At 35.8% G+C, this 25,723-nt stretch overlaps 1 protein-coding gene and 1 pseudogene across 1 annotated transcript in view; one reads left to right on the forward strand and one right to left on the reverse strand.

The window, feature by feature from the left end:
• The window catches only part of LOC113076438 (membrane-associated guanylate kinase, WW and PDZ domain-containing protein 2-like), a 43,268-nt pseudogene extending 38,172 nt beyond the window's left edge, over nt 1-5,096 (reverse strand).
• Nucleotides 5,097-9,474: 4,378 nt separating this feature from the next.
• Nucleotides 9,475-25,723, forward strand: part of LOC113076440 (voltage-dependent L-type calcium channel subunit alpha-1D-like) — a 36,390-nt gene continuing 20,141 nt past the window's right edge. The window contains exons 1-9 of the mRNA XM_026249097.1: nt 9,475-9,842; nt 13,138-13,456; nt 13,630-13,735; nt 20,104-20,243; nt 21,919-22,064; nt 23,666-23,818; nt 23,907-24,103; nt 24,220-24,323; nt 24,792-24,943. Of these exons, the coding sequence (XP_026104882.1) occupies nt 9,821-9,842; nt 13,138-13,456; nt 13,630-13,735; nt 20,104-20,243; nt 21,919-22,064; nt 23,666-23,818; nt 23,907-24,103; nt 24,220-24,323; nt 24,792-24,943 (1,339 nt within the window). The 5' untranslated portion in view covers nt 9,475-9,820. The remainder of the gene's footprint in view (nt 9,843-13,137; nt 13,457-13,629; nt 13,736-20,103; nt 20,244-21,918; nt 22,065-23,665; nt 23,819-23,906; nt 24,104-24,219; nt 24,324-24,791; nt 24,944-25,723) is intronic.

The raw sequence follows: 25,723 nt of genomic DNA on the forward strand, positions 1-25,723 counted from the left end.
GGTGATTCTATCCACAAGCACAATTTACGCAGGCTCATTAAAAATGCATAGATTTATTTCAGGTGTCAACGAATCTACTACCAAATATGTACACGTTTTTGCCTGCAAAATCATCTGGGCTTTCCACTAAAGATGGTAAAGTAAAAAAAAAAAAAATACACAACGAATCAGTATCTCAGAGGATCTGCCAAATTACTCATCAGGTTTGGCTGCAGAAGGCCCTCTTTCTCTTTCTCTTTCTCTTTCTCTTTCTCTTTCTCTTTCTCTTTCTCTTTCTCTTTCTCTTTCTCTTTCTCTGCATGCGTGTCCCTGCTGCTTAGACCTATAGCAACTCATATAGTCTATACTGAATTGAATCAAAAGCGAAAGACACTAGAACACAAGTAACAACAAACAAAAATCATCTGAAAATTTGATAACACACTTCAATGTTTCACATAACAATCCTGCAGTGCAAAGATCACACACTAGTTGAAGCATCATCTGATATACATCAGCAAGGGAGTCTTTAAATGGACAATAGTCACAATACCAACAGAGTTACATAGTTACAGCAACACCATTGCAGTAAACTCAGGGAGGAGAGGAGAGGAGCATTCTGGCACTTTTCCATTACTTCACAAAGAGAGAGAAAGTTATTACTCCAGGTTGTACAGTCTCTGCCTGGAGCTGTGGAGAAATAGCAGAGCGAGTCCCCTTAAAAACCAAAAGCAAAAAGTGTCATGAGCACTTCAGACGCCCGTTATCAAAGTCCATCCAACCTGCCGCTGTGTGTTCGCACCTCACTTGAGCACACACACAGTACAGTGTGAATGTGAAATGAGTGTGTACAGTTTGCCAGAAAACCTCTCATGCAGGTAAAATAAGACTCAGAATTTAGAATACATGATTAATATATAAATTAGCTTTAAATGTGCATCTGGATCTTGTCTACCACTTTGTTTGCTATGTTCCTGGCATCCCTCTGGGATGATGTTTCATGTTTTTCTTTACTGTTGCATGACATCTGTGTATTTTATCAAGATCCAAAGCTCTTTCCATCTCTGATTAAATCCTGCTTGCATCCTCTACATCACATATGCATGCTGAGTCTTCATGGGCTGCTGAGATGTTGAGAATAATTGATTAAGTACTTTGGAAAGGTGCCCAAAACTGCCACCCAATCCTACTTATGAATAAAGAACTTATAACCCCAAACAAAAGACCTGTTTTTGTTTTTCATACTGTTCAAGAGCATCAAGAAATCTTCGATATGGTGACTATGTAACATGACTATTTGTGACCATGGACCACAAAACCTTTTAATTACTTAAGTTGCTGGGGTATATTTTTAGAAATAGCCAAAAAACAGTGTATGGGTTTTCTTTTATGCCAAAAATCATTAGGATATTAAGTAAAGATCATATTCCATGAAGATATTTTGTAAATTTCCTACTTTAAATATATCAAAACCTAATTTTTGATTAGTAAAATGCATTGCTAAGTACTTCATTTGGACAACTTTAAAGGTGATTTTCTCAGTATTTAGATTTTTTTGCACACTCAGATTCCAGATTTTCTAATAGTTGCATCTTAGCCAAATATTGTCAGATCCTAACAAACCATCAATGGAAAGATTATTTATTCAGCTTTCAGATGGTGTATAAATCTCAATTTCGAAAAAACATTGTGGTCCAGGGTCACATTTTACAATTATTCATTCAGCAGAGCAGATGCTTTCATCCGAAGTGACTTAACTGCCTGTCAAAATTATCTTATGTTTGCTTAGGCTGCATTTATTTGATCAAAAAAAAAAATTCAAAAAAAAAAATACTAAGCAGCAGAAACATTTTTCAACATTTATAACAATAAGAAATGTTTTTGAGCATTAAATTAACATATTTGAATGATTTTTTGAAGGGTCATGTGGCACTAAAGACTGGAGAAATGACTGCTCAAAATTCAGCTTTGCCATCAAAGGATTAAATCAAATTTTAATTAAAATATATTCTAATCATTGTATTAATATTTCATTCTATTACTTTTTTTTCATATTTTGGACATGTAGACACAAAGCCAGGTTTTAAAAGTTTTAAGTATAAGCTGGATAAACTACAGCAGAGCGAAAGTGGAATGTAGAAAACTCTTCCCTTACGTTTTATTTTTTAAATGTGACTTCAGACCTACTGTAACACAGCCAGCACACATCGGATATTCTCATTAACTCTGAGGGAGTCTGTGGCACCAAAGAAGAAGTGCGGAAAGAAGATAAATCCTGCTGGATCTTCAGGTGAGTCGAAGAACATGCTCAAATCGAGAACAGGTTTAGTTGAAAACTAAAGGTCCAGATGTCACTGGACCAAGAAGAGAGATTTTTGTGGATATCACTGAGCTGGGATATTTGGGTGCTGAGATCCGCAGCTTGTTTGTCATTTTGTCTACATCTAATGCAGCAACTCTTAATGTCAATTATTTGTTAAGGCTGTGAAACAAGACTGAAAATCAGAGAAGAATGAAATTCGATTTCTACCCCATGTTTCCTGCCTTAAGCAAAAGATTATGGGATGTCTTGATCTTAATGTATTGTAGAACTGAACATTTACTTGATCTCCCAAATTAGAGAAACCCTCTGCTCTGGAAAAAAATCCTTCTTGGTTTGCTCATCTTATTTAGTCTTCCAGGCTTGTCTGTTGGCTGGTTTCAGACTGGTTTGGAGCACTTTACATCTGGTCAGGGCCTGTTAAAACCAGCTCAATACAGCATAACAGTTCAGGCTGGTTTAAGCGGGATTTTTTTTAGAAAGATCAGCTTGGCATAGGCAGAACATTTTTTCAGAAGTTATTTCCAATGGAAAAGGTACAGCCAAATAAAAATCAGAACCCAATAATATTGAATGACTCGGAAACATGTTTAAAATCTCTCTGCTGCATCACAATGCGAATCACTGCTGTGTAGAGAGCCTCAGGTACTGTACATCAGTCTGCTGTTATGTGCTGAACCATTAAAGCATCCAGAGCGATTGAGAGCCAGGGGTTCGTTTTGCCGCCACATCAGCAGTCAAGGTTCCACAATAAAAACAAACAATCTGGAACTCAGAACAAACCTCTTCAGTTAAAAGAGGTCACTCTAGACATGATTCTGACATGATTCAAGTCACATTAGTTTAGGACTACAATTCCCAAAATCAAATGGAACAATTTCAACTACTCCTCCGCTTTTATAACCAGATTACGCCACTGAAATTGTGTGGGTGTGTGTTTGTGTGTATATGCTATGTAGTTATATTATAATTATTATTATATTTTTTAAATAATATTTTCATTTACAATAGTTTTTCATCATATTTTCCATTTTAATTTTTGTTTTGTGTTTCATTTTATTATTATTTATTAATATTATAAATTATTATTATTATTTGTTTTAGTGTGTGTTATCACTTAAACATCAAATATGTAGTACATATTAAATAATAAAGTATTATTATATTTTATTTCAGTCAATGTTTATTTTATTTTTTTTTATTTTAATTTAAAAATGGTTTTATGGTTTTAGATTTATTATAATCATCCTCTAAGACATGGATTACCTTCTTTAGAGTAATGCGACTTTATTTTATTTTAGAATTATATTCTGTTCCTTTCTTATTCACATTTTCTTGCATAACTGTATCTTTATATAAAGTATTTTCTTTTATCTTGTCTATGGTCTACATAAATATTATTTGTCTATTTTTTTTGTCTATGTACTGGAAGCTTCAAGTCCATTTTGTGTGTGTGTGTGTGTGTGTAGAATAAATCTTATTCTAATTCTGTTTAACAATGGATTGTTTGCTGAATGACACATGCCCTGCCAAATTCCCTCAAAGATACTCAGCGGAAAAACACATGTAACTACCAATCCTCATAAAAAGCCTGAGTAAAACACACTGATATGCATATAAGTGTGGCCATAAACGCTGTGGAGGGTTATACTAGTGTCGAGTGGGGCTGTATGCTGCTAGCCAATGACTGCAATGGTCATTATTTACCAGCAGAGTGGACTATGAATCCCACATCTCATCTCACATCAGTGCAAACCCACAGCACGGAGACTCGCGACTCGTCTGGCACATTTTCTCAGCACCTGCTCGCTCTCCCATTACACACTCTACACTTTATTTGTCTCACACACACATACAGATAAACACGCATATTCATTTAAACCTGACAGGTTTACGTTGTCTCCAAACAGGAGTGCTCGAGGGCCGCTGTTTTACTACGTGGACCAACAGTTCACTCACGCGCTCGCGCTAATGTACTGCTATTGTTGTCTGAAAGGCGCTTTCACGCGAAAATATTTTACTAAAGATAGAAACGAGCAGCACATGCCGACTCGAAATGAATCGTGGTAGAACATGTGGTAGAGATAGTTGACAAACAAAGCAGCTGACAAGAGCCCGCGCGGCGTTAGATGCTGCAGAGGCAAAGTGGCTCTCCTGGCATCAGTCACCACTAAGGACATAATGGAATTCGCGCGGTACAGAAATTAATGGATAAAAGCATATGGCAGTAGTATCGGATGGTCAGCCAAGCAATGCGATGGTCTGTGACATACCTTCATAATTCCAGCCTCCCCCCGCGACGTCTTGCCTTATGGCTGTAATCCTTTACAATTTATCTATCAATATTGATTGCCTATTGGAGTCGCAGGTGACTGCAGATATGCTGTGTTGGAAGAGCACTACGGTTTCAGGTCCATAGCTCTTCGCTGCTGAGGATGAACTGGTCGGAGAGGGAGGACAGTGTAGCATTACAGTCCCGCGCAGAAGCCTCGTGCCCTTAGGGCCGCTCAGCTAATTGAACATGGGTCAAAATTACGCTGCATTTAGTACAGCTCTTTCTTTGCAGGTTTGGCAATAAGGAAGCGATGATAAGCCAGCCAAGCAGAGAGGAGGAGGAGAAGGCAGGGACGTGGAGGAAACTGTGAAACAGGGACGGATCGGACCGCCTATCGGTGGAGGTTGATTGGACAGCGCCGCGCGACAGTAAGAACACATGAACGCGCCGTGACTCCTTACCCAAATACTGTACTTCAATCAAGAAGATGTATTTGAATAGATAATGAATAGGACTACACGCCTCTCATTAAGCATCCGAACGTTCTGATCAAAGACACGAAGAAAGTATGGGATACCCTATAAAATATATTTATTTTGGTGACACTATGAAAATCGCTCATCTGAGATGTCAACAAGTGCAAATTAATTCACGGACGAATGAATTTAAATAAAAACACTATTTGTGCATTTTCATTCTTGGCCACACAGTCATTTTTAAAACAAGAAAACGTATAGGCTATTTTTAACCTCATGTTTGGCTAGTTTAAGGTAGCAAGGCTATGCAGTCATGTATTTCTGATTTTATTTTTTGTCAAAAAGCGGCAACGTATGCTATTTACATTAGGCTAACTAAATATCTTAAACATTACAAAAGTTATTTAATAACAAAAATAAGAAAAGCCTTTTTTAAACATAAGAATAAAAAAAACAGACAATTCTAGGAATGCCAGTAGATAATTAAAAAGTAGCTATTACTTAAAAAAATATTAATTTTTTAAAAATAAATTACAATGTAGGATACAAGCTATTCAGTTTATCAATGAATAGGTTTATAATTTTTTACTCTCTCTCTCTCTCTCTCTCTCTCTTTCATTTTTACAGTTAAGACTATGTTCTGATTTTTTTAAAAAAATGCAAAAAAGCCTTTAAACAATGTCCATGGAATTTTAGTCTGGCCTAAACTGCCCATTTCCTTACTCTATGCATTAATAAAAAGCGTTTATACGCATTTATAAAAGTGTTGATTTGTGACGAACGGTGGCATTCACATTACGTCGATGAGCCTGTAGGTGGGTGACACTCTTGGTGGTCTGCTCGCTGCAGCAGCCTCTCGTTGATTGAATGGGTCTGTTTCAGCTGACATCAGCGGAATACGTTCACTTTTTACAGTTCGCTATGACGTCGGCGCAAAGACGATCTCAGCTCTGTTCCAGTACCAAGATAGACAGACGTGTGTTGCAAAACACGGCATAAACAGTATTGTTGTTCTTAAAGATTCGCCCGCCATTATTACACAACTGTTTTGGATGAAAAAAGGACGAAGTGTCGTAAGCGTCATTAACTACCGCGCACACTTTATCCATGTGCTATCTTTGGTTACCAAGGAAACTGTGTTGGTATCTTGGAAACAGTGCCAGTAGCGCATGCAACTCGTTAGCACCACCCTCCCCAAGCAAGACATCATCTTTGGATAGATTATTTAACAAAACATTCAGATGGGATGATGGAACGCCTGTTGCTATGCCACAGTTGTGTGGAAGCGTGTATGTGCTTGACTGGTCGTTAAAGTCAATGGAGTAAGAAAGTGCTGACTATATGACTCAGTTTTAGTACAGGAGTGCCTGCTTACTGCAATTCCAGTGCACCTCTGAGTATACAGTAGACTGTACATAGGAACAAATAAAATCGCACTAACATACTCATCAACAACACATCACTCAGATTTAAGCACACAATTAAGCCCATAGTTGATTATACTTTCACGCTACTAGCACTTGTGTTAGAGTCAGTATCTGAATATACAACCCAGTTATGTTCCAGGTCAAACTGACCCTTATTGGATTCAATCAAAAAACCTTGTAAACCAGCAACTTTATTGCTTCTCACAAATTACAAAGTAAATGTTTTCTTGCAACCCTCCCATACAAGCCACATTTCTGGAGAATTTGTGATATTGTTGTCACATGCACACAATGACCACTCTTTGTCATACATTCCTGCAACTGGTTCAGAGTTGCTATATGTCTCTTGGTTGACTCACTGATCAGTTTTCTCTTGGCTCTTTCATCCAGTTTGGAGTGACGGCCTGATCCAGGGAGGGTCATACCAAATACTGTACCTTCCACTTCTTAATAATAGACTTCACTGTGCTTACATTGATAAAGCCATTTAATTTTTTTTTCTATCCATCTCCTGACTTGTGCCTTTCCAGAACTTTATCCCGGAGATCTTTTGACAGTGCCTTGCCACCCATAGTTGAATGTTTGCTTCAGTTGCTCTACCAAAAACTGAAATGCTCCAGGAGAGCTCTTTTCATGCTGAGCTAATCAAAATGACCACAGCTCATCACAGCTGAAAGTCAAATGGTTTTGTGTGCCACTGAGAAGGTGATAACATACACCTGATTGAGTCATTTAGGAGGGGGGTCATCCTTTTTCCTTTTTTTTTTTTTTTTTTTTTTTTTTTGATATGTTGGTGTTATATCTTTAATTTCGATGTTATAAGTTGCACTGAGTAAATACAACTGGATAAAACAAAAACGGTGTCAATCTTAATTTCTGGCTGCAAAGCACAAAATGTGATTATTTCAAAGGGGATGATTCTTTTCTATACTCACTTTAATACTATACTGTAATATATGGGCTCAATATTTGAGCTGCAATTCTCAAGAATAGGTCAGCAAATCTAACGTTAAAATCAGCAGGTGAAATCACTGACATTGCAATGCAAAACCAAACCCCTTTGCTTTTATACCAATGTCACATGCATTCATCTCATCTGAGCTAGCTTTAATCTAACAGAGCACAACATGGCACTCTCTGAAGAGAGAAAGAGAAACTGAAGGAGAAATAAAAAAGAGAAAGCAAGAGAGAGAGAGGCTGAGTGAAGACAGTGAGATAAATCAAAGTAATTAATCTCTTCAGAACATGATAGCAGATAAAGAGGCGAGATCATGTGAAGAAGGGTTTCCAATGAGAGATATCTATGAGGTAAATAAAGACTTATCATTTTCTTGTGTTATTAAATGTTATATTATATCATATGAGAATAAAAATGAGGAAAGGTCTAAACATGATTAAAACGGTGATTTAAGGGAATATTTTGTGAAAGCTGAATGCATATTAGTTAAAGCTGAATACATGTTAGGCATTTATGAGAATCTTTGAATTTAAACAGTTCAAGACAATTATTTATTTATGTAAAATGCATTAGACGTTTTATCAGATTATGAGGTAATCTTTCAAAATCCACATGCACTTTGTTTTATTAACATATTTTATGATGTCATCCTACTGAGAGCTGAGAGTGTAACCACTAGAGGGCAATAACTGTCCATTTTTATGTGTCCATTTTAACAAGCATTTGTTTAATTACTTCACTACAGTAGTGCATAGCAGTCTACAGTAGACTATTTTATCCCTCTGTCCGTTTCTATATAGTACAGTAAGTATATATTAGTAGGCTAAGATCATTCCAAAAATTATGAAAAAAAATCAAGACACTTTCTCACACTTTTCCTCTTACTATTTTCAGATGTGTTTTGTTAGTGTTTATGAAAGAGTGACCTTGACAGCTGAATAGGCATAAGACTTGAGAAAATAAGATAATTTGCACTTGGACATCAATAGTAGTGAAGCAAAAAGGACATCATGGTGTGTTCAAAGGGGGGCATTGGTGCACTTAACCCGCTGTTACTCACTGTTACAAAGACTGACTCTGCAGTTAGTGTACTGTATCCCTCTGGGTGACAAGTGTCTCTCAGTGCTGAATGGTGAATAACTGATAGCACTGTCTATTTAGACCATCATAAGATGGAAAATATTAAAAACTATTTGCTTTTTGAAGATAGCCCAGCATTTTTTGTTCATATTAACATTCATATTATTTTTTTAAAGGTGCCTGAACTTGCCTTGAATCAAACATCTTTGAAGCAGGACATGCGCGCGGAGATTACAGCGACTTAGACTTAGAGTAAAGTCATGGGAATGTCAGGAGGAATTCATTTGCAGACAATAGCTTCAAGCTGATTTTAATGTACGACAAGTGCAGGTAACCTCTTCCCCAGGGATAACTGTGCTTGATAAGCTGATTTCTGTTCCCACAGATGATGCTAGATCTTTGTACAGGTCTAATAAGGCATGCTGTTCCAGAAATCACATTTGTTAGAATTTTAACTTTTTTTATTTTTCAATTTTTTGCTTATTTTAGTTATCATTAATGTACATTGCAGGTTTTTATGATGATGACAATATTACTGCTTAATTTCATGACATGTATTGTACAGATAGGAATTTTTTTTTTCCCCAATTTGGAAACAGCTAAAAGTACTGTACATATTTTACTGTTTATTTTAGTCAATTATCTGGAATGGACAGCCCAAAAAAATTTTAGGGATTTTTTTCCTCCCCAGATACCTTCTCCTTGTTATCCGGAACCTTTAAATTTAAATATAAATGGAATGCCATGCTCGCATAGCTATCCTACATGCAGCCGCGAGTGTGTGTGTGAGCAGTGTGTGTAAACATCCGTTGCGTTCGAAAATGAGAAAAGACTCGCCCACATTTTCTGTCGACGCTCCATAAAATCGTTTGCCCAATATCCCTCCCTTTAATAAGTTTCTAGGCTGCATGTCCCTTTAAACGAGTCATTTGTCTTTAATCCTGAATTGATGGCTTAAATGCGGAGATAGATGGAGAACAGAGGATGCGCTTTATTTATTAACGTCTATAATTTTTATTTTTTGTCCCTAACGTGCTCAAAGTTAATTTTTAGAAAACGGAAAATAAATAGACGCTTCTGTTGTTTTCAAACCATCTTAATACAACTCCATTGATTCAGAATGAAAATCATTTAGGAGGAGGCTGAACGCAATTTTGGATACAAGTCCAGGACTGAACAACTGGAAAACTTGCTGCTTTCAAAGAAAAAGCTCATTTTGGAAATATGTCTCAAAAATGTGAGTGAAGAAACAAACGTGAGGATCATGCGTTCTGCTCCAATGAGGTCAAAGTGACAATCTCCGACATGTATGAGGAGAACCGAAAAAGTAAGTTTTATTTTATTACTTAATTCATATAATCATTATATATATATATATATATATATATATATATATATATATATATATATATATATATATATATATATATATATATATATATATATATATATATATATATATATATATATATATATATATAAATGCACGTCCTGATATTGCTGAGTTAGATGTGTTCCTAGGTCAACATATTTTGTTGACCCTGGAACAACATTTTACGCAAAAAATGTAGTCTTGACCATATACCTACACCTAAACCTAAACTTAACCATGAGTGATCCTTAAAACCAGAGGAAATGATAGATGAATGACACTGATGTACAAGCACCTAACAGTGATTGTGAGCGTAAACTTCACAAAATCTATAAACTTGTTCTTCAAATCTGATTGGTTAATCACAATGTTGTTCCAGGGTCAACAAAGATGTTGTCTCAGGAACATGTCTCACTTGGTAAAATCAGGTTCTGCATATATAAATCATTATACGTATAAGTGACAATCTCCGACATGTATGAGGAGAACGGAAAAAGTAAGTTTTATTTTATCACTCAATTCATATAATCATTATATATATATATATATATATATATATATATATATATATATATATATATATATATATAGCTACACACACACACACACAGAGAGAGAGAGAGAGAGAGAGAGAGGTAGTTTATCCTATAAACAGGTTTTTACTGTTTTACACTATTTACTACTTGTTAAAATGAACACTTTAACTATTTTAACCATGTGAAATAATAGTTGAAGTAGGGAAACTACACCTCATCTGTCAGAATAATTGACAGTTGTACTAATTACAGCAACACAAAATGTTATACATGTTAATTATAATGAAAGATGAAGGTTTTGAACCATTAGCTCTGTAGAGATCGAACTATGAATTTATTTTTTCAATTTAGATTTCGTGTTTGCAGCACCAGATGTTTCACCGCCACAGGGTCATTTTGAGAGCACAGCCTGCACATGCGCTTTATGATGAATTTCTGATTGCAGGCAACCCACAATTACAGATATAATTTGACTTCCATCATAGCAAGTAACCCCAGCGCTGCAGGTTAATTCACGTAGTAGAGTGTAATGCAGGGCCTCTGGAGACAGCAAATGTATATTCTGCTCTTAGTAAGTTTGATTAAATGGTCGTCTAATCTTTATTGCCTACCTAGAACAAGAACCAAATCCTTCTGCTTTAGAAACAAGCATGCACATGAGAATTGTTGTATATGTCTCTTTGCACATTTCTACATCCTTTAGGTCATTTCATTAAAATAAATAAAATATAGATAATATACAAAAGCATTATCCTATGTAATATATCAATATGCAGAGCACTTAAATTGGTGTTTTAGCCGTCAACTGAAAAAAATAATGCCATACTGCAAGGTAATAATGATTTTTGAAAATTAAATGAACAGTTCCTGCTTTTGAGGTCAGTTTTTTTATCCAGTATGTTCAGAAATAGACACTGATAAAGCTTGTTTATGTAAATTTCGTAACTTTAAATTTCAAACTCAACCCTGTGTGAAAATATGGACACACAGCAAAAATAATGCCATGATTGAAAACTCAACAAATCTGTCTTTAAAGTAAAAAAAGGGCCTTTTGGCTTGTGTAAGGCATCCCAGTGAGGGTTACACAGAGCTGCAGTCAAAACAAAAACTCATTTTTCATAATACCTTCTTTTAATGACGTGCTAAATTGGCCCCTCAATTTCCATTTAGAGCGTGTCCTTATCAGCGCAGTGCAGCAGTCATCTCACTTTACAAACCTCACACAGGAGTTTATTTCTCTCTCCTGCCTGCCCTTTTGAAATGTTCAGTGAACGTACTGATTGCTGTTATCTCTGGCTAATAGGTTTCCCTTCAGTCTCACAGTGTCCTCACGATCTCTCTCTTACCCCTACCCTGTCTATGACTTTCTCTGTTAGCTGTCAGCTAGCTGTGCTAGAGGCTAACATCATAAATCCACAGGTACTCACATATGAAACCGCTGGCCCAGAATCCCACTCTGCACCCCCTCTCAGAGTGGGAAGTAGGTCACAGCTGTTACTGTGTGGTCCTCCTCACCTAGTACAGAGGCCTCTTTTTCATCAGAGACTGTGGCAGATTAGAAAGCTTTGTCTTCTTTATCTCCCTCACCGTCTTTAATATGACCGGAGTCATTCGAGTTTCATATAGTTAATGCTGTGAGTTAGACCCATGGCTCAACAATAAGGATGAGACTGGCCTGGGGCAGTCTGGGGAGAGTTTCGGGGCATCTGACCAAACTGTTGACCGAATTGTAACTTGCCCCGTTGGGCTGGTTCTATATCTTAAGATTTGATGAAAAATTACATGTATAAAAAATGTATAATAATAGTTTTTTTTAATTGTAAATTAAATAATACAAATATTATATTATATATTTAAGATTATACATTTCAAATTATTAATTTAAATATAAATTAAACATTTAAATACAAAGCATTCAAAGGGATACTTTTTATTGTTGTTTTAGGGCAAATAAACAAGTAGAAATTTGAACAGGAGTAGAAGTAAGTGGAAAAATACTTATTGTTAAGCTTTGGTGAAAAATAATCAGTGATTTCTGTCGACACATGAAGAAAAATTGTAACACATTCCTAGCCAATCAGGACTGATGTAATGTGGAGCAGGATTTTGGATATGACCAAAAAATAAATTAATAAATAAAAGAATAATCTGATTAACATTGAAGAAAAGCTTTTCTCATCTGATGTTTATCACATCTCAGGACAAAGCAGGCAACAGGATATTTTCTGGGGTTTCACCTTTATATGAAATGCTATATGTATTTTTTTATTGGTTCTTATTAGTTAAAAAAATACAATTTGATCAAAAATACACTAAAACAGTGATATAGTACAATTTAAAATAACTGTTTATATTTAAATATATGTTAAAATGGAGTTCTTCTTCACTGTAACATGATTCTTCAGAAATTATTCCAATATGTTGCTTAATAAACATAATCAATGTTGAAACAGTTGTGCTACTTAATATTTTTTGTGAAAACTGTGATGTTTGTTTAAAAACGTGACACGATTTTTTTAAGGGTTCTTTGATTAATAGAAAGTTTAAAAGTTCACCATTTGATAGAAACGGAAACTTTTAGTATTTTTGATCAATTTAATGTATCCTTGTTACTTATTGGCAATGCATTAGTTACTTTCAGTTCAGAGACTGGTTGTTTGCTGTGTCATCCAGGCATATGACCCTTTATTAAGTGACTAAACCTCTCTCTTTAGGGAATGGGTACTCCAACGAGGAAGAGGAGGGTGGTGGTGAAGCGGAAGAGGAGGAAGAGGAGGGAGGTGAAGGAGGAGAGGGCGATGAGGGCGACGAGGAAGAGAAAGACGAGTGGGTGGAAAATGAACAGCCAAAGATGAACCGTACGGAAACGCTCAACTCCACCACCAGCTCTACTGGAACACAGAAGAAGAAGAGTCAGCATGTAAAGAAGCAGATCCAGGGCTCCAACCAAGTCCAACGTGCCCCCAGAGCTCTTTTCTGCCTTAAATTGAACAACCCCATCCGCAGGGCCGCCCTTCACCTTGTGGAGTGGAAGTATCCATTGCAATTAGTCACTGAAAGAAAACAAAGCTAATAGTGATAAACGTCAAGCTTTCAAAATGTTTACCACTATCTGTTGTAAAAACAACTACTAACTTGCTAAATAATATCTGTTGAATGTAATGGCACTCTATTAAGATCATGTTTACCTTAACTTGTGACTCCAGACCATTTGATATCTTTATTCTCCTGGCCATCTTTGCTAACTGTGTTGCTTTGGGGGTCTCCAAGCCTTTTCCTGAAGATGACTCGAACGCCACCAACCATGACCTAGTAAGTATTGCTCTTTCTCTCTTTCTCTTGAGACTTTGAAATTGGAACTGAAAAGGGATTGAAGAACATTCATGGACAACTAGCTTCTAGGTTTAGGTACAAACATTAACGGTAAGTTCCTTTATTTAAAAAAAAGATGGTTCTTTAAAAGTTATTTGCGTGTAGTAACGATTCTATTTAGAATCATAGCATCCTGAAGAACCCTTTTACGCTGAAATGGTTCCTTGTGTTAGATTTTAGGGTTCTTTATTCCCATCTTTTTGTTTTTGAAATCTGCATTCTAACTGTCAAAGCTCCTCATTGCTGATTTTCTGGAGCTCAGCCATCTAACGACACAGACTGCTAACACACTCTTAACAGGTAAATCATTTCATTCTTTAATCAAAATACAAATTTAACTTTAAAATTGTAACTGGTTTCCAAGCAAACATGTTCTTTTCTCTTTTTAGTTTTTTGGTCACATGCAGGTTTGAGCAGGTCTGTTACATTGAGGATACTTCTTTTCTCCACTAAGTAAGTAACAGAGACATTGAATTTATAATACATATTGCTACAATTTATTTTTTCTTTAATTTAACACTAACTATTAATTCTATTTCTATTCTACTACTTGTTTTCTTTTTAATTATTATAAAAAACAAATAAGAACTTGACCCTCGAACACTAGCTCTGTCTATTTTATAATCTACTTTTATTATCTTTATTTATTATAAAAAATTAAATAAAGAAATAATTAAGAAGCCTACTTCGTTAGATTAACCGGGACTTGTCAGAACACTTATATATTGTCACTCTTTTGTCATTTTGGTTGCTTCTATTACCCACGTTTGTAAGTTGCTTTGGTGATTGAATAAATGATTAAATGTAAATGTAATTTAATTATTACTTGGGTTTATGCATAAACATACCCAGTCACAAAAATATTAAAGCTATCCCATGAGTTTATATCACTTTTTTGATTTTAACACTGTAAAGATCTCGCATTCTGCCCATTTTTGCTTTTGGCCTTCATAGACATAATTGTTTTTACATGAACGAATGGACAACTAAACTCAATTGTGTATTTCAGATGCATCATATCCCACAACCTGACACTCAACTGCCACTAAAACTGGCACTCAATCACACCAAATATGATGGACTTAAAGGCATCATACTGTACATGACTATGAAGGGGTTTATCCATAAAAATAATATTGTGAAGTGCTCACATACTATTTTTGACCCCCATAAACATATTTTACATAAACAACTGGAAGGAGGCTCATTTTAACTCTAAACTCAATTGTGTATTTCAGGTGATATCACATCCTGTAACCTCATCATCTGCAGAGAGAAACGGTCACTCAGTCACACCAAAATACACATGATGGACTTACAGACATCATAGAGGACTGTGAAAATACAGTATTTTACTGTAACCTCATCTTAAGTAAACTACTTTCTGTTCCTAGATTTGTTTTACTTATTTAAATATTTATTTTTGTTCAGTGTCAATTGTCATTTATTAATGTATTCTTCTAATAACGGTTGTTAGATCACTGTCATTTTTGCTACAATTTGACGTCATTAAATAAAATTAAAGTACCTAATTGACACAACATGCTGTTGTTTTTATGAAAACCCTAATAAATGCTCTAAGATATTATATGACGAGGCAGATAGAGGTAAAAAACTAAAGTAATAAATAATATATACTCATAATATTAATAATACTAATTATATAAATACAATTATATTCATGAAAATAAACCATAATTGAAAAGGTTATTTATAAACACCATTAAGCTTCTATATAGTACTTTCAAAGCATGGTTCATTATGGAACCCTAAAAGGGTTCTATTTAGGAACAAAAAGGGTTCTGATATTGTTACAAGCTTTTCTGGTGCTGTTTAGAACTATTTTTCTTTAGAGTGTAGAGTGGGGTAAAAGATTAAATAGTAAAGATGAGTTTCAAATAATTGGAAGTGATTTCAAAGAAAGACATGAGAAATCAAAATGTGAATGTATTGTATTTTATATTTTATTTAGAATGTACTACCATTCAAAAGTTTGGGGTCAGTCTCACACACACACACACAAAGGGGCATTGGCCTCAAGCATTAGACTTTTGTCATGTGACTCACTTCAGCCACTCTATTTTGCGTCTTACTGCTGTCCCAGAGTCAGAAATTTCTGGAAGGTTTGTACTTTAAATATAACAATTTGAAAATCAGGTTCCATTTTGAGGTGAAAATCCTTCTTTTTTTTGCTGTTTGATGATGTGGTATTACTCTGTAATCCTCCTCATCGCACAGCCTCTCTTTGTATCCCATCAGAGAGCGTCACATTTGATCCACTCAGCAGCCATTCTTAAAGGGACAGTTCACCCCCCAAAAATTACAATTCTGTCATAGTTTACTCACCCTATTGGCGTTCCAAACCTGTATGACTTTATTTCTTCTGTCAAACACAAAAGAAGACATTTTGAACATTTGTCTTCTATGAGTTTCATTGTATGGGCAAAAAAATACATTTTTGGCATGAGGATGAATAAGTGGTGACATACTTTTTGGCTTAATTTTTTATTTAAATCTCCCTACACCAGCGTCCCTGTGTTTCTATGATGTTGGCACCTGTATCTGAGACTACAAGGATTTAATTTGCTCATAGTGGCATCGAGGAAACAAAATGCCTTTTTTTCTCTACGGCTGCAGTGAGGCATGCAACAATATGAGTCTGCATGAGCTTGTGCGCACTGCAGCCTAACCTCGCCATGCAAAGGTCACTGAGATGAGAGAGAAATCCTAAATGAAAGAGAAGCACCCCTAGCTATTGTTTCTCAGTAGGGGTCGGACCAAATGAAACACCTTTCGTTTAAGTCCATAAATCCTTTCTCCACATCTCGGCACAGTAGCACTTTCACTGGACATTGCCAAATCAGCCATGAGAGCCTCAGAGTTGTCCCGTTGTCATCTCGAGTGAACAGGCACGTGTGACTGCGCCCCATTCGTAGCGAAATGCTCGATGTGTTGTGAAGTTCTGTAGTGGAGGGGATCTTCCCTAAGGCTTATGTGAGAGAAACAGGAAGAGAAAGAAAGGAAATGAGAGAGAGGAGACCAATCGAGTCGTATGCGATCAGGACCTTGGACACGACCCCCTCAGGCATTGCCTCATGTCTGTCCCATCAGAGCATCGCTTTCTTTTTATAGAAGAATTTGCATTTAAATGTAAGAGAAGTGACAATGCAGTGGCAACAGGGCGTAATGTGCAACCCAGATGAGAGATCACAGCATTCGTTTCATTAGCATGAACTAATGAACGAGTGACAGTGTATTCTTCCAGAGTCAGCTGTTTTTGTGGGGCTGTAAAATTCACTTGCTGAATTGCATACACATTAGATTTACATTTCAAGTGAAAAACACCAGTGCTTTCTAGGAAGTAAAATAATATTGTGGAGATGTTTAAAGTAAATGTATGGCCTTGGGGCTGAATAAATGTCTTTCTGAGTTAGCCTTTGTGTCAGCCTTTTTAGATACATTTTGTTTGAAGAAGAAAAAAAAAATCAGAAATTTTAGCAAAGGGAACACAAATGGCCCTAATGGTGACTTCATTTTTATGATAAAACATCATAATAAATAAATAAATAGAGCTAAAACATATTTAATTCTAAAAATGTAATAAATAAATGAAATACATACTCATTAATCCTTCTGTTTTAACTAAACATACATAACTAAATTATTCAAGTGCAATATCTTATGGGGATTCCCACAGTCACAGTGCTTTTCACTGGGAATTCACTGTCGTGATATGAAGTTCATAGCCTTTCTTTCAATTGCAATTGTTATATTTAATTTGTTTGTTTCATTGTTACATGCAAACACACACAAAAGGTCAAAGTTTGGATTGATTACAATAATTTTTCATGTTTTTGAAAGAAGTTTCTTATACTTATCAAAGCTGCATTTATTTGATTAAAAACAAAGTAAAAATGGCAATGTTGTGAAATATTTTTGCTATTAGCAGTTTCTGTTTTAAAAAGTAATTTATTACTGTGAATTTTCAGCATCTATTGCTCAAATTTTCAGTGTCACACAACCCTTCAAAAAAGGTAAAAATTCTTTTTTGGTGAAATATTTATTGTATGTTCACTGTTGGACATTGTTAGTGGACGACTTAAATTAAATATTAAAATTAAAGGGGGAAAGTGTGTTTAAAGTGATTTTAAAGTGATAGATCACCCCAAAATGTTTTTTTTTTGTTTTTTGCTCACTTTAATACATTATTTTGTTCCACGAAAGACAGACATTTGGAAGAATGTGTCCATACGATTAACTTCGTTTGTATAGACAAAAAATTTAATATTTTTCAAAATATCTCCTTTTATGTTCCACAGAAGAAAGAAAATCATATAGTTTTTAAATGACTCACGAGGGCAACATCATTTTCTTATTCATGTGAACTGTCTGTGGGAAAGCTTAAACTTGAAGTGGCGGGAATGAAGGAGACAGTTCAGGAAGCGGCTCCACGGTGCGAGTAACAAAAATATAGCATGAGAGCTTTTCAGCCTCAACTCAAATTTCAGCATACAAGACACCCCCTTAGCGCAGCTCCCATGCAAGTTCACTGCCCAAATGCCCTTCTCTGCTCCTTTTCACCTGTCCAACGGCTCACATGTAAGTGCAATCACCTGTTAGTTCTCATCAACCAGAGGTCCTTCCTTACCTGCAGTGGCTACTAGACCACACTGTCCCTTTAATAACAGTTAACAGTGCCAATAATGCCCACAGAAGAAAAAAGTTAACATTGAAATCGGAATACAGAATAATGCATGACGTAAGTTTAATCTTTAGTTCAGTATTTTAAAGAAGCCAAATTCAGCTCCACTGCCTTCCTCTTTGGGTTTTTGCAGGATAACAGGACACCCAGAAAAAGACAGGGAGGGGTTATAAAGAGAGAGAGTGGTGGGCAGGGGAGATTGTACGAACTGCCTGTTCGTTTGGATGCTCTAAATGCTCTTGGTCCTGATAAGCAGCTTACTCTTCCTCCCATGTCTCTCATCACCCTTCCCCCATCACCCCATCTCTCTCACTCTCTCTCACTCTCGCTCTTGCTCTCCATTTTTGTTCTGATGCTTAAAGCCACATCCTGGATTCCAGGTGCAAAAGAGGGGGCATGTATTTAATGAGTGTGTGTTTGCTGCCAGTCTCTTCTCTCACAGAGCTGGTTGGTCTTTTGCTCTGCCATATTGTTTGGTATATTTTACTAACCATTGAAATAATTAAATTATTTTTAGATTCATTAATTGAAATAATTGCACATACCAATATGTGCTGACAAAAGCTCTAAAAAGAAGACAATTCAAAAAGGTTTCATTATATATATATATATATATATATATATATATATATATATATATATATATAATTATACTATATAAACATTAATTATTAATTCATCAGCCATTAATTTCCATGGTCTATCTGTGCATCTAAAGGAAGGGGATATGCAGTTGAGAGCTTCAGAAATAGTTATGGATGTTCTGCTCCTGTTGGTTTTCTTAAAGCTTCTGCATACTTCAGACAGAGACATACAGTCCAGCAAAGGGACGTTTATGTTGTATGCCACTTTACATCAAATCAAGAACAGCGGTGTGTATGAGTATGGTTGTTACTGTCCATATGATATTGTCTTGTGTCTTATACAGATGGTGTTGGGTTTTTTTTGTGGTTAGTTTGCTATTTCTCTCTATTTGTATGTTTATATGGTGGTAGTATCAAGTGTGCTACCACTGTGGACAGGCTGCTGTCGTACGCCAGCAGCAGCAAACGAGAGAGAGGTGGAGAAAGTAGAGGACGACAGATTAGTAATCCTTTGAAATACTCACAGATTTCCTGTTTTAAAGTCCAGCTCCAGCTCAAGAGCGGCCCTCTATGTCTCTCTCACTTGTGAACAGGTCATGGGGTCATACCAGGGCACACACTTACCTATTATATTAATATGCAATTAATATGCTTATTTTTATTACATCCGCTTTTGAATATTGTTTTGAAGGTATGATTTGTATGCCTCAAACTTTCTGTTCAGGTTTGTGACCATATTAATTAAGCGACTACATGGAATATTTGTACTTTTAAAACTTAATTTATCATTTAATTCATTTAAAATAAATTAATGAAGGCAAAAAGTAAAAAAAAAAAAATCAATATATAGCCTTATGAGCACAAATAATCATTTGAAATCATTTTTAAAATTACAATCTGATTACAGTCTGATCTGACTATAGGCCAATATGACAATAATCTTATTGTTATCTGCATCCCTTTAAATTGTATGTTGTTTGTAAGTGTGTTTGACCCTTTCTCTTCTCTTTGCGTCTCTTTAGGAACAAGTTGAATATGTGTTTTTGATCATCTTCACCATCGAGACGTTTCTGAAGATCCTTGCGTACGGCCTCGTCATGCACCCGAGCTCCTACATCCGCAACGGCTGGAATTTACTGGACTTTGTCATCGTCATCGTAGGGTACGGCACCATCTTCGCCACTCTATAGCCGTCCATCCCACCCTTGTTTGATGTTGTTTTCATTTAAAAATGAGTCATAATAACATCACAGCCTTTTCTCCAATGATTCACTCGCATATTAATTTTCAGAACTGATTTTTATTCAGGTTGTGTAATGGCCAGCAGCAGCTCTCTTATTCAGCAATTCTCCTCTTGTCCTGCGGTTCTCTTTACCCCCTGTTTCCCTCATTTCTCCCTTTTTTCAACCTCTCTCCCTCGGATTATCTGGTCAGATGTGGCTGTCAATCCTCTCTCCCGCTCGCTCGCTCCCTCACTGTGTCTTAATCTGACCTACAGAGACTAGGCGCTAACCTTAATTTTCCACATCATGCTCTACAGCCCTGTGGTTAATGTTTGTAAATGTGAGAAGTGTGTAAATACAAGTTCTATCCACTAAAACAAGAATCTTTCCTTCATAGTTCATTGCTATTTAAACTCAGTTGCTTCCTGTGCACACCATAGAGTGTATTTAAAGAGTGACAATCTCCAGAGCTCTTTCTGTCCTGCTAAAAATGGGACTAAACAGCTGTTCTGGTGTCATTAATGGCCAGTTGGTCATAGTGATGGTTAATTATCTAAAGAAAGATGACTGTGCCAGGCATTTAGCGTCTTTTTGAGTGCAATTTTGAGAGCTTTTTTTAGTATTGATTAGAGATTTCATTAAGCTCACAGACAGAACCGCTAATGAGCAGGTGGATCTGTTCCCAGCACACAGCATTAAACATTATATTACTCCTGCTTATAATACTGATGCCACCCTAAGAGTATTTGTTCGTGCATGTGCATGCATGAAAGCACAAAGATAGCTGGGATAGCTGCCACAAATATTGTTGCCTAGCCAGCTTCCACAACTACATTCATTTGGGAATAGAATTTTGCAAGCCACTCTGTATGTTTTTAAACCACTGAAAAGAACTGACTTGTAAGAGTCATTCATTTGGGGAATCAGGCTACTCTGGTCACTTTGTATGTTTTTTACTCACTGGCAAGAACTAGCTTATTAGAGTCACGCTTTCAGGAATCAGGCTATACTGGTCATGCTGTATATTTTGAAGCCCTAAAAAGAACTGGCTCAAAATACTCATTAATTCGGGACCAGGTTAGTCTTTTCAAATTGTACTTGATTCACTAAAAATAGTAATTTGTTAATAAACCAAGCTACACTGGTCATTTTGTATGTTTTTGACACCCTAAAAAGAACTAGTATCATAATCAGACTATACCAGCTAGTTTGGTAGCTTTAGTTCAACTCTATTTTATAGATTCAGTAAAAATGACCTAGTTCACTTTTGGCGATTCATATTCATTTTAGTCAGATTTGCTAAAATGACTAGTAACATGCCGTCTAATTTTGGTATATTTTTAGATTTAGTTTTTGTATGTATGAAAGTAAGAGCAAAATTAATCAAATAATCAAACACTCTAATTATTAGTTTAAACATATGTCAATATACTTGTGAAAATCAATATGAAAAATGTTTTTTAATCTTGACGAATAATTGAAGTTCAGATTTTAAAGTGACAGCTCAGAAGAACTTAATTAAATATTTCATATTACTAATACATTTTAGAATTTGATGTATATTTAATGAGCCATATTCGTGTGAATTTGCTTTTGCTGTTTTGTGTTCTGCAGGTTGTTCAGTGTGGTATTGGAGACTGTTACCCATAAGTCTGGTGAAACTACTTCCCACACGCCAGGGAAACCAGGAGGTCTGGATGTCAAAGCTCTCCGAGCCTTCAGAGTCTTACGACCCCTCAGACTGGTTTCAGGAGTGCCCAGTGAGTTTGTGTTCGTAATAAAAAGAAGATGAAACAAGTTAGAAAATGTGATGCCTGGTTTAATCTGGTTTACATTGCTATGAACTATTCAGTAATGGATTCTAAGAGAAAACAGTCATGGAGTTTTTGTATGGAGTGATGTGCTTGTGTGATGCACCAGTGTTTTGAACAGTTAATAGCTAATAACAGTTAATCAGAGGGGCTGGTGTAGATCAGCCTCTCTAGCGTCATGATAATTTAGGCCTGAATATTCATTCGGTATCCTCAGTAGTTGAGCTTGACTCATGATTGCAACCCGAGGCTGTGCAGTTCTGCAGTCATTTCAAAATCAGACCCACTGCCACACACTCCTGAATCATTCACCAACTAATTTCTTGTCATTTATTGCTTGTCTTTACAATATTAAGATGATTATTTCTAAGAGCACTGTCCATGGTGCTGAAAACACAATTCCATTTGCTACTGTACAACTGGCTGGTCAAAAAAACAGGATCATGAAAACCATTGCCTTATTCCACTACAGTACAGTTAGAAGCTGTGGTTCTGGATCTTTCCTGCCTACTGGCATGAATGATGGTATTTCTCCCTCATGTGCTCACCTGCACGTTAATACTGGCAGTTCTCCCAGTGAGGCAAAATGACATTGAACGAGGACACTTCTTCTTGTTCAAATACCCATTACATTTACTGGAAAACACACATTAAAAAAGCCTCACTATGTGCAGCTGAAATGCTGTTATGGTTCTGGCTGTTATTGTCTTGATCAAGGTAAATTGATCATGGTGCCAGTCAATTAATCTATCAACCACAAAGTCAGTCAGTCATTTATATAAAATGTTTGAAAATTTTTTGACAGATTTATTTTTATTTTATTTTGACGATAACAAAGATGAGTTGAAAAAGATTCTTCATGGTGATAATCGAATGACATGTCACACACATTTTGTCATTTTTAACATTATTTTCAAATAAAATGTTTTTGTTGATGTTTGGAGTCAGTAAAATGTTTTAAAGAGAAATAAATGTTTTGATTCAGCAAGACTTCATTAAATTGCTCAAAAGTGCAACAGCAACTTTTACATTGTTACAAAAATATTTTGTTTTCAAAATCTTCTTTTGGACCTTTTATTCATCAAAATATTTTCAGTATTTTTAATAAATCAGAATGTTACCATGATTTCTGAAGGATCATATTACACTGAAGATCAGTTAATCGGAAAATCAGCATTACCATGACATGATTAAAAAAAATATTGAAATAGGCAAATATTTCAAATTGCATTAATATTTCAGAATATTACTGTATTTTTTATTAAATGAATGCAGTCTGGTTAATCTTACCAACCCCTGACTTTTGAACATATATGCCATGTTAGTAATAGAACAATTGGCCTAAAATAAATAAACATGTCTTAATGAAATGCTGTCTATTTTAAAATAAATTATTTGCAAAAATAATAAAATACTAAACATATAATGGACAGAAACAGTGAGCATGAGAATGTTTCTTCTTATTCAAAAGTGCAATGTTTTTTAATATAATATTTTGGATAACAGATTGTGGACCATTATGATCATTTCTATGCTCTGTGTGTGTGCAGGCCTGCAGATTGTGTTAAACTCCATCATGAAGGCAATGGTTCCCCTGTTGCACATTTCTCTTCTTGTCCTCTTTGTCATCATCATCTACGCTATCATTGGACTGGAGCTCTTCATCGGACGAATGCATCGCACCTGTTATTTTATAGGCACAAGTAACCACACATACTCTCATAAAATATTTATGTGGATTTCCTGTCACTCTCTGTCTTACTCCTTCTGTCTCTCTCTTGTCTGTCTCAGATAATTATGCAGACGATGATCCAGTCCCATGTGCGTATGTGGGTCACGGTCGCCAGTGTACTGTCAATGGCTCAGAATGCAGGGGAAAGTGGGACGGACCAAACGGCGGGATCACTAACTTTGATAACTTCTTCTTCGCCATGTTAACAGTGTTCCAGTGCATCACAATGGAGGGATGGACAGACGTCTTGTACTGGGTAACTACGTAAGCTGTGTCTTCAGATTGACTGTAATGGGCCATAATTCTCTTTTAAGGAAGTGATTGTGTGCAACACTGATACAGTTGCCTTTGCCTGTGTGTTCATCTCTGTAGATGAATGATGCAATTGGTTTTGAGCTGCCGTGGGTTTACTTTGTCAGTCTGGTCATCTTTGGATCCTTCTTTGTTCTCAACCTTGTGTTGGGTGTGTTGAGCGGGTGAGTTTATAGGATAGATGTGTTTGTGGGCAAGTACAGTATGAGCTGTATTTACCACTCTACCACTTTTGTTATCTTAATGTTATTGTTTGTGTTTCAGTTTCGACTTTGAAAGCATAAATACCATGATAGATACATCACATGACAAATTAAGTATTTAAACATTTAGTTCATAACCCAATTAACATTTATGAGCTAAGATTTTGTCATTTCATGACATTAAAACCTGTGCATTCTAACTTGTTGCATGTCTGTGTGAGTAACAGAGGACAGCTGTAGATGAGCAGATATCAGATGTTTTACAATCCTCACTTGCTGATAGTAGCAGTTTGATTTCCTGTAGACTGGAGGATTCTCCAAAGTTCTGCCTCGTGCTGCTTATCTCTCCATGTGAAGGTCCACGGTGTGTGTTTGCCTCTGTATTGTGCCTGTTGTTTTGCTTGTCTAACAGGCCATACTTGTGTGTAGAGAATTCTCTAAGGAGAGAGAGAAGGCGAAAGCTCGCGGAGATTTCCAGAAGCTTCGTGAGAGACAGCAGATGGAGGAGGATCTGTGTGGATATATGGACTGGCTCACTCAGGCTGAGGACATTGATGAGTTTGATGAGGATGGGAACAGACGTGAGATCTCTTCCTCTGTTAAATCATCTAGACCCCTTTGTCCTTGATATCACTTGTTGATCACCTGTTTCCCCTATACTAGTTTACCATACAGAGACAATTAATTAAGACAGATTTTTTTTTTAAATGTTCTGACCCTAAGGGCCCCAAATATGTTGAACCCTTTCTGAGGTCCCCCTAACTAAAATGTAATGGCAGTTATGTAATTTTTGATGACTCATTCACATAATGAGAGAAGTTGTAAGCATCATTTTAAAACGTATTATTATCTGTAGAATATTTACTTTGCAACGTTTTTTAACCACCCTCTTACAAATACATTAGTTAATGTTAGTAGAAATAAAGCTGAAATAATTAAAAAATAAAATGTAAATATTAATTAAAAACTGAATTAAAAATGACTAATAAAAATAACAAAAGCAAATGACAAAATTACTGAAACTTTAAAGTAAAATAAAAATACAAATTGAAAATGAAAATGTAAAAAAATATATATATATAATTAAAATAATGATTAATACTATTGTGTTAGATAAATATTAATAAATAACTCTACCCTGGACCCCCAAAAGATTAATGATTATTTTTGCAGAAGGGGCAGATTTGACCTTTAACTGAGGACTCTAAATAAAGTACTATTAATAAATTAAACATCTCATTTCACTCTTGACGTTTGAGGTAAACATTTCCCCGATGCCACACGTTTGTGTAATGTAAGATGTAAGACATCTACAAACATCTTCAGACAGAACCATGGCCATTTTTCTCCCCAACCTGCTT

The sequence above is a fragment of the Carassius auratus genome, unplaced genomic scaffold (genome assembly GCF_003368295.1).
Source record: "Carassius auratus strain Wakin unplaced genomic scaffold, ASM336829v1 scaf_tig00020493, whole genome shotgun sequence".
NCBI classification, from domain to species: Eukaryota; Metazoa; Chordata; class Actinopteri; order Cypriniformes; family Cyprinidae; genus Carassius; species Carassius auratus.